Source organism: Ranitomeya variabilis, chromosome 4 (genome assembly GCF_051348905.1).
Source record: "Ranitomeya variabilis isolate aRanVar5 chromosome 4, aRanVar5.hap1, whole genome shotgun sequence".
NCBI classification, from domain to species: domain Eukaryota; kingdom Metazoa; phylum Chordata; class Amphibia; order Anura; family Dendrobatidae; genus Ranitomeya; species Ranitomeya variabilis.
In genome coordinates this window covers 114,464,284-114,481,071 of record NC_135235.1, presented here as the reverse complement: position 1 = coordinate 114,481,071, position 16,788 = coordinate 114,464,284, and the positions used below count along the sequence as shown (strand labels likewise).

Genomic DNA, 16,788 nt, shown 5'->3' with positions numbered 1-16,788 from the left:
CTACGTATATGTAAGGGCTATCATATCAAAAAATAAACTACAGACATGCATCTACCTAAAAATACCAAAGAGAATTAGTCACTCCGCTTGGTACCGATATCGTCAAATTTGGTTCTTGGCTCATGGACTAAAAGCTACCCCAGACAATCACATTAGCTCCACTATGTTTGACAGATGGCGTCAGGCACTCTTCCAGCATCTTTTCAGTTGTTCTGTGTCTCACAAGGGTTCTTCTGTGTGATCGAAGCAACTCAAACTTGGATTCGTCTGTCCATAACACTTTTTTCCAATCTTCCTCTGTCCAATGTCTGTGTTCTTTTGCCCATATTAATCCCTTTATTAGCCAGTCTCAGATATGGCTTTTTCTTTGCCACTCTGCCCTGAAGGCCATTATCCCGGAGTCGCCTCTTCACTGTACACGTTGACACTGGCGTTTTGCGTGTACTATTTAATGAAGCTGCCAGTTGAGGACCTGTGAGGCGTCAATTTATCAAACTACAGACTCTAATGTACTTGTCTTGTTGCTTAGTTTTGCAGCAGGGCCTCCCACTATTCTTTCTACTCTGGTTGGAGCCTGTTTATGATCTCCTCTGGAGGGACTAGTACACATCGTAGTAGGAAATCTTCAGTTTCTTGGCAATTTCTCGCATGGAATAGCCTTAATTTCTAAGAACAAGAATAGACTGTTGAGTGTCACATGAAAGTTCTTTTTTTCTGGCCATTTTGAGAGTTTAATGGAACCAACAAATGTAATGCTCCAGATTCTCAACGAGCTCAAAGGAAGGTCAGGTTCATAGGTTCTCTAATCAGCCTAATTGTTTTCAGCTGTGCTAACATACTTGCACAAGGGTTTTCAAGGGTTTTCTAACCATCCATTAGCCTTCTTGCACAGTTAGCAAACACAAAGTAACATAAGAACACTGTAGTGATGGTTGTTGGAAATGGGCCTCTATACACCTATGAAGATATTGCATTACAAACCAGACGATTGCAGCTAGAATAGTCATTTACCACATTATCAATGTATAGAGTGTATTTCTGCATCATATAATGTTAGCTTCATTGGAAAAACCTTTCAAATATAAGGAAATTTATAAGTGGCCCTAAACTTTTGAACGGTAGTGTACCTTCATCTCCTCTACTTACTAATTGCTTGCTCCAATATTGGCAAAATCAGTGTTTTATTTGCTGCAGGCCTACCAGTTCTCTGAATGTTGAGATCTGTATAACCCCACCCACACCACTGATTGACAGTACACTGTGCATAGGCAGAAAACAGACAATCAGTAGTGAGGTTACACACAGCTCACGAATATGGAGGAACACATAGCAGCAGATTTTCTAATCCTTTAGTAGTGATGTGCTTATGATAAAACTTTTATCTGAATTACAGCAAGTAGCCCATTATTTGATACATCGCTGGAATTAAGGGTCTCTATCTTTACATTATGCTTCTCTCAGATTAGGTGGCAAAAACGTGTAACAGATTCCCTTTAACAGGATTCAATGAATTTATTTGTTGTAATAATGCATTTTATTAGACTGTTTCTCTGTTACAACTAAAGGTTCACGAGAACGTTACCAATATTTATGAGCGTAAAAGTAAAGCTGTCTGATACATGTTAATCACTGTCCCATTGGGACGTTACTATAATAATAGACTAATTAAACCACTTGATTTAGATGGAGTTTAATACATTTTACGACATTGAAAATATAACAACTTCAGGGTGATAAGCATGGAACATATCCATTAGTTAACTCAATTCTTGAAATATACTAGCTTGTTATTTAGCAGATGATTGGAGACAGATCTCAGTTGTGGTTTTTTTCACACATTCAAGGAATATATGTTATAGTGAATTTAGTGTGAAATTTCAGTTTGCTTTTAATAACATTTGTACTTTAAACCAGAGCCAGAAATGGATCAACAAGAAAGAGTAACTCTCTTTAATATCCACTTTTGTGTTTGCCTGCAGCAAAAAGTCCACAAAAACTGCATATGTGATTAAAGTCTTATATGTGCACACAATATCTTTTCAGTTGATTCCACCTGGAGCGCACCTGAAAAATTGCTGCAAAAGCACGGCAAAAAATGAACATCGTACACAGCAATGTAAAAATGAGATTGATGTTCACATGTTTAGTCTTTTGTTACTTCTCTTCGCTGCTTCAGCCTTCAGAAATAGTGAAGTGTTTAAAAGAAGAAACAAACGCATTCTTTGGACGACTTCCAGTAGGCAGCCACTCATGACTGTTTTTTTGGTTCGAGTGCTGTCTGTAATAAAACACACCGCACTTGGACCAATGTTATTCAGTGGGGCAGTGCGAGTTATTTCACGCACCAAATCTACATATCAAAAATAAATCATAGCATGCACTAGTTTCTTTGTATGATACTCGCTAAAGTCTATGGATGCATGACAAAAAAACAGATTCGGTACTTATAGCATCCGATTTTTATGGATACACTACAATTCTGTGTTATAGGAAACTGTAAATGGTCTTGAAAATGACTAATAGCCGATGCTGTAAAAAGAAGGATTGCAAACAGATGGAAAGTGAGAAAAAACTCATCCAAGTTTTCTGGATGAAACTGTAATAATTTTTATACGGCCCTGTGAGCCCTGTGGGATTTTCCCGAAGTGGACTAGAAAAACCTCAGTTCTGGTGCTAGAAAAAAAAAGACATACTCTTAGGTGAGAATTTTATGCACAGTTTTTTGTTTAATTTTTTTAAGCAGTTTTTGAAGCCAAAGCCATGATCCAGAAAGGAGAAATATAAATCATTCCTTCAAAGTTCCCATTCCTCTTGGACACATTTTTGGCTTTGACTCCAAAAACTGTATTTGTGATTCCAGACTAAGTATATTCTTGTGGTGTCTACTGTCCAATTGGTAAATCCATCCTCTCTTAGGGGCGCAAATTGTCTTTATTCCATTTCCAACATATGGCAGATCACTGTGGTTACATGCTATGATTACTAGGGACCTTGGTAGTAATTAGATGGCGATGGCAGTAATTGCAAATTGCAGATGGTTTGCCAAGGCAGAATCTTCTTACTGCCATCTCTGTAACCACTACCTAACTGAGGGGAGATGGCTGTCAATAGCCTGACATTGGCATTGACAGCAGAGCAGAATGGAAATAATAACTTCACTGTGGATGTGCATTCAAAGGAAGCAGAAGAATTGTCATCTGAGCAAGGAAAGATTGCCGCAGGGCAGAACAGACAGATTGTTAGCAGTTTACTGCAGGTGCTGTAAGTTCTTAGCCTCATAAGAAAAATCTCCAAAGTCATTGATAACTCTTTTAAGGAGATTTCCCACAAAAAATTAAAAACATTAATTATGCTTGAAAATTACCCCAATGGTTTTGCAGTATATACTTAGTAAAATTTACAATGAGTGAGCAGCAAAATCCACATAAATATTTACAGATTTGTTTCTGTATTTTCCATAGATTTCACCATGTGCATTGTAATGGTTGTACCCAAAGTATAACTCTCCAAAATGCATTTCAACGTTCACAATTTACATTTGATTAAATCCCATCCACTTTGTTGGTTCTTTAATATGTTTTAGATTTTCCTTAAAAAATCTGCAGCTTAATTATGCTCTTAGGATAATTTAGGATTGTTACCATGTTCATTGTCTAATCAACCAAAGTGCTTGAGTTGTTCTTTCATCCAATCTAATATATAAAGCTGAATGTGTGTGTGTGTATATGTATGTGTATGTGTGTATGTCCGGGATTGGCATCTGCACCGTTGCAGCTACAGCCACAAAATTTTGCACAGTCACACGTCTGGACCCCGAGAGCGTCATAGGCTATGTTGTGAGGCGAAATTTTAACCCCGGGCGTTCCAATTCACCAAACAATTTTGCCCCTATCTACATAATAAAAAAAAGTGAAAGTAAAAGTGTTGGAGGCGAATTGACAGCTGCCAGATGTGAACAAGGGGGACTTAAAGAGTGAGAGTGATGGCGCCAAAGAGTATATACCGTACAGTTGCTAAGCTGGGACCCCGGCATGGGATACTCACCACACATGGGGATATGAACACACACACAAAATGCGCCACATACTACCACGTGCTTGAACACATATACCACCCTCAGCACACATTTCACCACACATACACCAGCCTCACCACATAAAAGTCGAAACACAAAAGTCGCCGCTCAAAACTCACCATGCGCAAAACTCGCCACATGCAAAACTAGGCTCACGCAAAACTCGCCACACGTGCAAAACTCACCTCATGGAAAACTCACCACACGCAAAACTTGCACATGCAGAAAAATTGCCACATGCACAAAAGTTGCAACACATGCAAAAGTTGCCTCACACAAAACTTGCACATACTCAAAACGCACCACACATAAAACTCGCCACGCGCAAAACTCGCCATCCGCAAAACTTGCTGCACACAACTTGCTACACTAACCTGTCACTCGACACACAAAAAGTTGCTACATGCATGTCGCCACACAAAACACATCTCACAAAAGTTGCTACATGCATGTCACCACACCCAACTCAACACACACAACTTGACACATGAAACTCGCCCTAAAACACACACAAGTCTGGTATTATCCTTCGAAAATAAAAATCTGATTAATAAGCAGACAAACTACAAGAGCAACAACTGTACCATATAGGAAATACGGCAGCTGTCAGTCACATGACCTGTCTATTAGGTGTATGTGTGAGCTAATATATACTGCCAGGGGGGAGGGCTTCCTGTAGGCTGGGGATTTGTCAGGCTGCCAATTTAGCTTACAAATACTGAGGTAAAAATACTGAGCAAATAACGTGTGAACGCGGTCTAATACAGGAGGAGATGACATACAGATGTATACTATATACAGGTGGAGATGACACACAGGTATATACTATATACAGGAGATGACATACAGGTATATACTATATACAGGAGGAGATGACACACACATATATACTATATACAGGGGAGATGACACACAGGTATATACTATATACAGGAGGAGATGACATACAGGTATATACTATATACAGGAGGAGATGACACACAGGTATATACTATATACAGGAGATATGACACACAGGTATATACTATATACAGGAGGAGATGACACACACATATATATTATATACAGGGGAGATGACACACAGGTATATACTATATACAGGAGGAGCTAACACACTGGTATATACTATATACAGGGGAGATGACATACAGGTACATACTATATACAGGGGAGATGACACACAGGTATATACTATATACAGGGGAGATGACACACAGGTATATACTATACACTGGAGGAGATGACACACAGGTATATACTATATACAGGAGGAGATGACACACAGGTATATACTATATACAGGGGAGATGACACACACATATATACTATATACAGGGGAGATGACACACAGGTATATCCTATATACAGGGGAGATGACACACAGGTACATCCTATATACAGGGGAGATGACACACAGGTATATACTATATACACGAGATGACATACAGGTATACACTATATACAGGAGGAGATGACACACACATATATACTATATACAGGGGAGATGACACACAGGTATATACTATATACAGGAGGAGATGACACACAGGTATATACTATATACAGGAGAGATGACACACAGGTATATGCTATATACAGGAGGAGATGACACACACATATATATTATATACAGGGGAGATGACACACAGGTATATACTATATACAGGGGAGATGACATACAGGTACATACTATATACAGGGGAGATGACACACAGGTATATACTATATACAGGGGAGATGACACACAGGTATATACTATACACTGGAGGAGATGACACAAAGGTATATACAATATACAGGGGAGATGACACACACATATATACTATATACAGGGGAGATGACACACAGGTATATCCTATATACAGGGGAGATGACACACAGGTACATACTATATACAGGGGAGATGACACACAAGTATATACTATATACAGGGGAGATGACATACAGGTATATACTATATACAGAGGAGATGACACACAGGTATATACTATATACAGGAGGAGATGACATACAGGTACATACTATATACAGGAGAAGATGACATATAGGTATATACTATATACAGGGGAGATGACATACAGGGATATACTATATACAGTAGATGACATACAGGTGTATACTATATATAAGGGAGATGACAAATATGTATATACTGAGGGGAAAATGAGAGATGTGAGGTGAAAATGAGGGGTGTGAGGTGAAAATGAAAAGGTGTGAGTGCAAATTGAGAGGAGTGAGGGAAAATAGTGGAGTGATCGGAAAATGACAGATGTGAGGTCAAAATGACAAGTGTTAGGTGGGAATGAGAGGAGTGAGGGGGAAAATGAGAGGTGTAAGGGGGAAAATGAGAGGCGTGATGGGAAAATAAGAGAAGTGAGGTGCTATAACTAACCACAGATATTTACTATGCCCAGGCAACGCCAGGCTCTTCAGCTAGTATTTCTGTAAATTAACCCAGATCACTGATTCTGAACTGGTATTATGAACTATGATCTTTTTATTTTAAGGCACAGCCCACAGAAAGAGAGCGACCATTTCTAAAAGAAAGTAACCATTTTTTATCATTTTATACAACCCCTTTAAGATATAAATTTGAAAACTAAATTCAGATATAAAGTGTTATTTTTTGGACAATTCAGTTTGCTTGATGCTATTAGAAATCATTTAAACTGATTTCTTTTCATGTTTTCTCAATAATAAAATCTGGATTGGCATGAATGCTATTGAAAGACCATTTTAAACCACAGTTTTTGAAAGGCCTTAGGAAAATGCTTAATTATAGTTCATATGTAAGTCACAAAATGTCTTTGCGCTATTGTCTATTGTTACAATATGTCCATGTCCAGAATGTGAGCTTCACTGTATATAATACAGGTGCACAATGCCAGAAAGTCAAGCCTAACTCCGAGGAACAAAAGCTCACCTTAAATGTTAATGATCCTAATAATTATGTCTCTGTACAGATGCTTCTCAGTTTATCCATTGAAGATTTTTTTTAATACATTTCATCCTTTTCTGTATTACTGTTCTTTTGAAACCACTTTTCACAAATAGAGTCAGATGAGGCAAAAAAATTGAAGTCTCATTACATTTCCCGGTAATGACAAGAGTCTACAACTATCACCATAGAAAATATAACATCAAGGATAAGGGACTGTTTATGTAAGTTTCACATACATAGACATTTCGAGCTCCATATTTGGAAATTTCTTGCAAGGGACCAATGTCAACAATCTATTAGACATTTGTCTCTTGTCAATTCTTCAAAACCAATCGTTTTCACATTCCCACAGAGGCTTATCGGATTATTGGTAACTAGATGGTGGCCCGATTCTAACGCATCGGGTATTCTAGAATATGTATATATATAGCAGCCACTTAGCATATAGCAGAGGCCACATAACACAGACAGCCATGTAGTATATAACACAGCCATGTAGTATAGAACACAGCCCACATAGTATATAACATAGCCCACACAGTATATAACACTGTGCACGTAGTTTGTAACACTGCCCACGTAGAATATAACACAGCCCACGTAGTATATAACACTGCGCACGTAGTATATAACACTGCCACGTAGTATATAACACTGCTCACATAGTATATAACACTGCCCACGTAGTATATAACACAGCCCACGTAGTATATAACACTTCCCATGTAGTATATAACACTGCCCACATAGTATATAACACTGCCACGTAGTATATAACACTGCCCACATAGTATATAACACTGCCCATGTAGTATATAACACAGCCCACGTAGTATATAACACTGCCCATGTAGTATATAACACTGCCCACGTAGTATATAACACTGCCCACGTAGTATATAACACTGCCCACGTAGTATATAACACAGCCCATGTAATATATAGCATCCACGCAGTATATAACACAGCCCACGTAGTATATAACACAGCCCACGTAGTATATAGCACAGCCCACATAGTATATGACACTGCCCACGTAGTATATAATACTGCCACGTAGTATATAACACAGCCCACGTAGTATATAACACTGCCACGTAGTATATAACACAGCCCACGTAGTATTTAACATTGCCCACATAGTATATAAAATTGCCCACGTAGTATATAACACTGCCCACGCAGTATATAACATAGGCCACACAGTATATAACACTGCCCACGTAGTATATAGCACTGTGGGCACCATATCCTTTTTAAAAAAAGAATGAAAGTAAAAAATAGTTATATACTCACCCTCCGGCGTCCAGATGACTTAGCGGTCTCGTGGGACCGCTGTTGTGAATTTGCTTTTTGCTCCCTCTAGTGGTTACTAGTTTTTTGACTCTGGTTTTTCTGTCATTCCTTTTATCCGCACCTGGGTCGTTAGTTAGGGGTGTTGCTATATAAGCTCCCTGGACCTTCAGTTCAATGCCTGGCAACGTAGTTATCAGAGCTAGTCTGCTGTGCTCTTGTCTACTGATCCTGGTTCCAGTTATATCAGCTAAGTCTGCCTTTTGTTTTTTGCTATTTGTTTTGGTTTTGTATTTTTGTCCAGCTTGTCCCAAATCTATATCCTGACCTTTGCTGGAAGCTCTAGGGGGCTGGTGTTCTCCCCCCGGACCGTTAGACGGTTCGGGGGTTCTTGAATTTCCAGTGTGGATTTTGATAGGGTTTTTGTTGACCATATAAGTTACCTTTCTTTATTCTGCTATCAGTAAGCGGGCCTCTCTGTGCTAAACCTGGTTCATTTCTGTGTTTGTCATTTCCTCTTACCTCACCGTCATTATTTGTGGGGGGCTTCTATCCAGCTTTGGGGTCCCCTTCTCTGGAGGCAAGAAAGGTCTTTGTTTTCCTCTACTAGGGGTAGCTAGATTCTCCGGCTGGCGCGTGTCATCTAGAATCAACGTAGGAATGATCCCCGGCTACTTCTAGTGTTGGCGTTAGGAGTAGATATATGGTCAACCCAGTTACCACTGCCCTATGAGCTGGATTTTTGTATTCTGCAGACTTCCACGTTCCTCTGAGACCCTCGCCATTGGGGTCATAACAGTGGTAAAGGATACTGAAATTTGACAGTGATCTTATTTAAAAGCCGATAATCAATACAAGGTCTCAAAGATCCGTCCTTTTTTGCCACAAAAAAGAATCCCGCACCAAGAGGGGAAGAAGACAGACGAATATGTCCTTTCTCCAGAGACTCCTTGATATATGAACGCATAGCGGTATGTTCAGGTACCGACAGATTAAACAGTCTTCCCTTAGGAAATTTACTGCCTGGGATCAAATCTATAGCACAGTCACAGTCCCTATGAGGAGGCAGTGCACTGGACTCAGACTCACTGAAGACATCCTGATAATCAGACAAATACTCCGGAACTTCCGAAGGCGTAGAAGAAGCAATAGACACAGGCAGGGAATCCCCATGAATACCACGACAGCCCCAACTTGAGACTGACATAGCCTTCCAGTCCAGGACTGGATTATGGGTCTGTAACCATGGCAGCCCTAAAACAACCAAATCATGCATTTTATGTAAAACCAGGAAACGTATCACCTCGCGGTGTTCAGGAGTCATGCACATGGTAACCTGTGTCCAATACTGCGGTTTATTTGCTGCCAATGGTGTAGCATCAATACCCCTAAGAGGAATAGGATTTTCTAATGGTTCAAGAGTAAAACCACAGCGCTTAGCAAATGAGAGATCCATGAGACTCAGGGCAGCACCTGAATCTACAAACGCCATGACAGGATAAGATGACAGTGAGCAAATCAAAGTTACAGACAGAATAAATTTAGGTTGCAAATTACCAACGGTGACAGGTGTTATGACCCCAATGGCGAGGGTCTCAGAGGAACGTGGAAGTCTGCAGAATACAAAAATCCAGCTCATAGGGCAGTGGTAACTGGGTTGACCATATATCTACTCCTAACGCCAACACTAGAAGTAGCCGGGGATCATTCCTACGTTGATTCTAGATGACACGCGCCAGCCGGAGAATCTAGCTACCCCTAGTAGAGGAAAACAAAGACCTTTCTTGCCTCCAGAGAAGGGGACCCCAAAGCTGGATAGAAGCCCCCCACAAATAATGACGGTGAGGTAAGAGGAAATGACAAACACAGAAATGAACCAGGTTTAGCACAGAGAGGCCCGCTTACTGATAGCAGAATAAAGAAAGGTAACTTATATGGTCAACAAAAACCCTATCAAAATCCACACTGGAAATTCAAGAACCCCCGAACCGTCTAACGGTCCGGGGGGAGAACACCAGCCCCCTAGAGCTTCCAGCAAAGGTCAGGATATAGATTTGGGACAAGCTGGACAAAAATACAAAACCAAAACAAATAGCAAAAAACAAAAGGCAGACTTAGCTGATATAACTGGAACCAGGATCAGTAGACAAGAGCACAGCAGACTAGCTCTGATAACTACGTTGCCAGGCATTGAACTGAAGGTCCAGGGAGCTTATATAGCAACACCCCTAACTAACGACCCAGGTGCGGATAAAAGGAATGACAGAAAAACCAGAGTCAAAAAACTAGTAACCACTAGAGGGAGCAAAAAGCAAATTCACAACAGACCGCTACGTCATCATCTCGCGAGACCTCAATGCATGGCCCAGAGCGTCACAATAAGGGGAAAGGCACCGGAGGGGGAGTATACAATGATTTTTCATTTTTTTTCTTATTTTTAAAATTCGATCTTTTTACTATTGATGCTGCATAGGCAGCATCAATAGTAAAAAGTTCATCACACAGGGTTAATAGCAGCGTTAACGGACTGCGTTACACCGTGGCATAACGTGGTGTAACGCAGCCATTAACCCTGTGTGAGCGCTGACTGAAGGGGGCACTGACAGAGAGTAGGAAGGGGCGAATTCGCGGCCGGACTGTGCCCGTCGCTGTGTGGGATTTCCATGACAAACAGACAGACAGATAGACAGACAAACAGATGGAAGTGCCCCTTAGACGATTATATATATAGATTGTCTCTGGTCTTCTGGTTTCTTGCAAGACATGGGATCCATTTAGCATTTGTATTGGGGTGGTTTACACACTAAATTTAGAGCAAAAATGAGATATGCATGTGGTCTTTTTTCAAAGTCACATATTTCACATCATGCAATCAAATGGATCATTTTAAGGAATATGGTACAATTCTATATCTACCTAAAGCAGGTCAAGCTAAAAGAAGTGACCAGGAAGGATGGAACGAACTCTAGCTATGAAGGTTTTAAAGCTTTCTTGTTGGGTGGGTACTATCCAGCTTCAGGTTTCTGTGACTGCTGCACCTGAACTGATTACTAAAAAGTTGATAAGTTTTGGGTAGGGTTACAATAAAATAGTTTTCTATTACAAGCTGATAATGTTAAATAAACATTCAAACTATTATCTTTACATTCTTATGATTCAAAAGTGTATCCTAAAAAATGCAATGTAATAAAGAAGAATATGAAAAGATCTTTCACTAGTTGCCAGAATAAATTCCTCATGGATAAAATGTGCTGCCTAAAGTATGCACAACTCTAATACTGTATGTTTTTTACACTTGTGCTTACCTACATGCTTTTTATCCCACATTTTTTGGAATATTTCTTTGATGCTGTCTTTGTGCATGGGTTTTAGCTTTTTAGGGATACATGGCGAAAAAATGTCATATTGTTTGGAGGTGACTTACAGTACATTGAAACTGATTTGGTCAATGACATTGTTGACTTGCTTCCGAAAATCCAACATTATAGGATTTTTTTTCCAATAGTCATATTGCAATCATGGTAACATAACCTAATGGACAATCATATTGCAATAAAATACTGCAATCTCCATGGCTCACAACAACTATCTCTGTGCAACTCTTGTTTTACATACTCAGGCAATAGATGAATTCTGTAGGCTGCAAATAAGATCCCACAATTTCTGCCTCATTATGGTAAAGACCAGAGGTGTCAAACTGCATTCCTCGAGGGCCGCCAACAGGTCATGTTTTCAGGATTTCCTTGTATTGCACAGGTGATAATTTAAACACCTGCACAGAATGATTCCAGCACCTTGTGTGGTGAGCACTTTGAACCCCTAACTGCTTCACAGAAGTTTATAACGTAGAGCCATGAACATAAAAGATCATATTTTTTCTACAAAGTAATCTTTTCGCCCAAATTTTTTATTTTCCCAAGGGTAACAGGAGAAATTGGACCGCAAAAGTTATTGTACTATTTGTCTTGATTATGCTGGTACCCCATATGTGGGGGTAAACCACTGTTTTGGCACATGGCAGATCTCGGAAGGGAAGGAGCACCATTTGACTTTTTCAACGCAGAATTGGCTGGAATTGAGATCAGACACCATGTTGTGTTTGGAGAGCCCCTGATGTTCCTAAACAGTAGAAACCCCCAATTCTAACTCCAACCCTAACCCCAACACACTCCTAACCGTAATCCCAACCCTTACCATAATCCCAAACCTAACCCTAATCCCAAACTTAACCCTAATACCAACCCTAATCCAAACCCCAACCCCAACTCTAGCCCCAACCTTAACCCTAACTTTAGCCCCAACCCTAACTTTAGCCCTAACCCTAATGGGAAAATTGAAATTAATACTTTTTTATATTGTTTTTTTTCCCTAACTAAGGGGGTGATAAAGTTGGGATTTATTTACTATTTTAAGTGGGTTTTTATGTTTGGCAGCTGTCACACACTAAAAGACGCTTTTTATTGCAAAAAAATAGTTTTTGCATCACCACATTTTGAGAGCTATAATTTTTCCATATTTTGGCCCACAGAGTCATGTGAGGTCCTGTTTTTTGTGGGAAGAGTTGACGTTTTTATTGGTACCATTTTCAGGAACATGACTTTTTTATCTCTTTTAATTTCGATTTTTGGGAGTCAGAATGAGCAAAAACCAGCAATTCATGAATTTCTTTTGAGGGAGAGGCGTTTACACCATTCCGCTTTTAGTAAAATTGATAAAGGCAGTTTTATTCTTCGAGTCAGTACGATTGCAGCTATATCTCATTTATATTATTTTTTATGTTTTGGCACTTTTATATAATAAAAACTATTTTATAGAAAAAATAATTGGCTTTGCATCGCTTTATTCTGACAGCTATAACTTTTTTATTTTTTTGCTGGTTACGCTGTCCAGTGGCTCGTTTTTTTGTGGGACAAGATTCCGTTTTCAGCGGTACCATGTTTATTTATATCCGTCTTTTTGATCGCATGTTATTCCACTTTTTGTTCGGCGGTATGATGATAAAGCATTGTTTTTGCCTTGTTTTTTTTATAGGGTTCACTAAAGGGGTTATAGGTTGGGTCATTAGAGATGCGGCGATACCAAATACGTGTACTCTTATTGTTTAGATTTTTCTTTCATTCAAATATTTATTTAGTGATCAAATACATATTGATTTTGTTATTATTATTATTTTTTATATTTTTAAAATTATTATTATTTTTTTAATTTCATTCCAGCTTTTACATTGTGTCCCACTATGGGGCTCTCATTTTGTGCAGGCTGATCGCTTCTATTATTATTATTATTATTATTATTATTATTTATTTATTTATATAGCACCATTAATTCCATGGTGCTGTACATCAGAAAAGGGTTGCATACAGGGTTATAGATATCATTTACAGTACACAAATTTATGATGATAGACTGGTACAGAGGGGAGAGGACCCTGTCCTTGCGGACTTACATTCTACGGGTTCTATAGATTGCAGATCTGCATGCTATAGAAGTTATCAGTGCTGCAGCTTCTATTACACTGACCTGAGAGGCTTCCTGGTCATCACTGCGCATGATGGGAAGTCTCTCAGGTCTGGAGACACGGATGTCGTCTGCAATCATATTTGATAGCAGGGTTTCAGAGGCTAAAGTGCTGGGAGCAGTTCGTAACCGATCCTGGCACTTAGTGCCTGGTGTCAGCTGTGAGAATCAGCTGACACCCGGCCGCGATCAGCCGCGCTCCCCCCATGAGTGCGACTGATGGCTCATGATGTACTATCCTGTCCATGGTCAGACGGGCCCAGGGCACATGGATAGGATAGTACATCGGATGTCATAAAGGGTTAAAGTGAAAATAAACTGGTACTAGTATTCAATGCAGACATGAAAATCAGTTATCTAGCAGAAATAGTTTTTGTGGATATAGGCAAGTGCTATGTTTATGCGCTCTATTATGAGAATAGTGCTGAAAATTAGAATCCATGGTAGATTTTCTATAAATAGTTACTTTCCGTATGTAAACTCCCAGACTGGGTGATAACATGGTAATTCAGTAATACTTACATAAGAATCCTGGAGTCAGTAATGCCACATGAGCGTCCCCTCACGTTCATGTGGCACTACTGACTCCAGGATTCTTATGTAGGTATTACCAATTTTTATTTTTTTAAATTGTTTTATTTTGAATTGGGCAAATGGGGAGTGAATTGAACTTTTATATATTTTTACATTTTAAAACATTTTACTGGCTTCAATAGTCTCCATGACTGTGATCATCCGGGCTGCAGCCCTGCTCTATGTAGCAGAAATGCTCACTTGCTATGAGTGCCGACCACTGGGCATAGCGATCTGGCAATGACAACCGCAGGGGTCTCATGGAGACCCCAGGTTGTCATGCCAAACCATTGGCGACCCGTGATCATGTGACACAGGTGCCGATGGGCATGGTTAGTGGCACGCTTCCTGCATGTCCATGTTAAATGCCGCCGTCAGAGATTGACAGTGATATTTAACATGTTAACAGCCGCAGGTGGATTGTGATTCCACCCGTGGCTGTTAGGGGCACAAGACAGCTGATCAGATTAGCTGTCATGTGCCGGAAACGGTGAGGGCTCCGACAATGAGCCTGCACCAAACAGGGTGGGTGTCCCATGGCAGATATATCCGACATTGGACACTAATGGGTTAAAAACACCTGTCACCGGGTCAATAGTGACCATGTTTTGCTTTTCTTTTCTTCCAAGTGTGTTTTGGTAGGGAGCTACTCTGATCTTAAAGAAGCACCCTCATCAAAGTATTTATCCTCTTAACCTATTCATGAAGACCAAACTGCGTTTGAGTGTCTGCCTCCAGTAGGCATACACTCCTGAAAATGATGCATGTCAGAGTGCATGTTTGCTCTGCCGGCACCATTATAGTCTATGGCCCATTGGTGCACATGTCTTAATCTCGTTTTGCAGGTGGTTCAGACGTAAACCCCCGACGGGGCCACTGAACGGGTGCATAAATGCAATGTGAAAGCACATTAGGCTGCAGGAAACGGCAAAGAAATAGTAAAATCCAGCATTCCAAATGTAGAGAGAAACTTCAGTTTATTCTTCCAAGATAAGAGAATCACAGTGTGACAAAACGGGTTACAGAAAGGCGCTTTTTCAGATGGTTCTGATGGTTTTGAGCATGACAGAGATGCTCTTAATCATAGATTATAAATCATCACATCATAAATACCTGAACTGCCATAGATCACAGGAGATGTTCACATTAGCCCATTTAATAACATAGATTACCTAGAGTTGTTTTGTCTGTTTTATAGAGAATTAACACACATATATAACTGAAAACGTAATTTTCAAATATGCTGATGAAAGGGGGCCCACATGCTGTTTATGCACTGGGAAATTATCAGATGTCTGTCTAATTACGGATTATATACTCAAAAGATTATATTAAAACTTGCGTGTTTGGTTTGGGACATTGAACTGACTCATAAGGTGTTCCATTCATTTTTTATGTTTCTCAGTATTAATAATTAATAATGGCTTAATATTCTCGTTAGCTGATGCTCTGAAACAAAAAAGGTAACTTTAGAACATGATCTTACTGTTGTTAATTGTAAAAAAAAGTTCAAATGAATGTACTGTTATCCGTATAAATACACATTTGATTATTTTCTCTGTTTCTGTTTTCTAGATATTCCTATTGAGACTTTGAAGTGTTTGCCAAGACTATCAAGTGTGAACCTCAAGCTTAACCCAATAAATAAAGATGCCTTAAACCTTTGCGGCATTAAATTTGAACTGCTTCTGTAAAGTACAGAAGATGGGATATTGGCCTCACCCTGGATTCATGCCTTCCAGTCTGCAGCTCTGCCGAAATATCCCTTCTTAACAGAAAACCTATGTGAAATTGCTAAATCAATCATTTTAAATTATGGGTGCGCTTTCTCCTCAAGATTGCTGATCGGATATATGGGTTGTTTTGATTAAATAACTGCTTTAACAAAAGCATTACAAAAATTGTTTGATGTGTCTTCCTTTTTTTTAATATTGTAGATAAAACTCTCCTGCTTGAGTCCAGGAGAACAGATACCTTCCTTCCTGGGCAGCAGCAGAAAATTTGTAGTAAAGTTTTACCTTCTTAAAAGCATTCTTGCAGCTGTGTTAGAAGTATATAGAACTACTGTATATAGTCATGCATCTACAGTGGGGCAAAAAAGTATTTAGTCAGTCAGCAATAGTGCAAGTTCCACCACTTAAAAAGATGAGAGGCGTCTGTAATTTACATCATAGGTAGACCTCAACTATGGGAGACAAACTGAGAAAAAAAAATCCAGAAAATCACATTGTCTGTTTTTTTATCATTTTATTTGCATATTATGGTGGAAAATAAGTATTTGGTCAGAAACAAACAATCAAGATTTCTGGCTCTCAAAGACCTGTAACTTCTTCTTTAAGAGTCTCCTCTTTCCTCCACTCATTACCAGTAGTAATGGCACCTGTTTAAA

General features: G+C 39.4%; 1 protein-coding gene across 2 annotated transcripts in view; it reads left to right on the top strand.

The window, feature by feature from the left end:
• The window catches only part of LRRC20 (leucine rich repeat containing 20), an 831,027-nt gene extending 814,727 nt beyond the window's left edge, over positions 1-16,300 (top strand). Inside the window, exon 5 of one of the 2 annotated variants that reach the window (XM_077259152.1) lies at positions 15,975-16,300. In XM_077259152.1, coding sequence (XP_077115267.1) covers positions 15,975-16,093 — 119 coding nt within the window. In that variant the 3' untranslated portion in view covers positions 16,094-16,300. The remainder of the gene's footprint in view (positions 1-15,974) is intronic. The other variant, XM_077259153.1, reaches the window with a different exon arrangement.
• Positions 16,301-16,788: the final 488 nt, after the last annotated feature.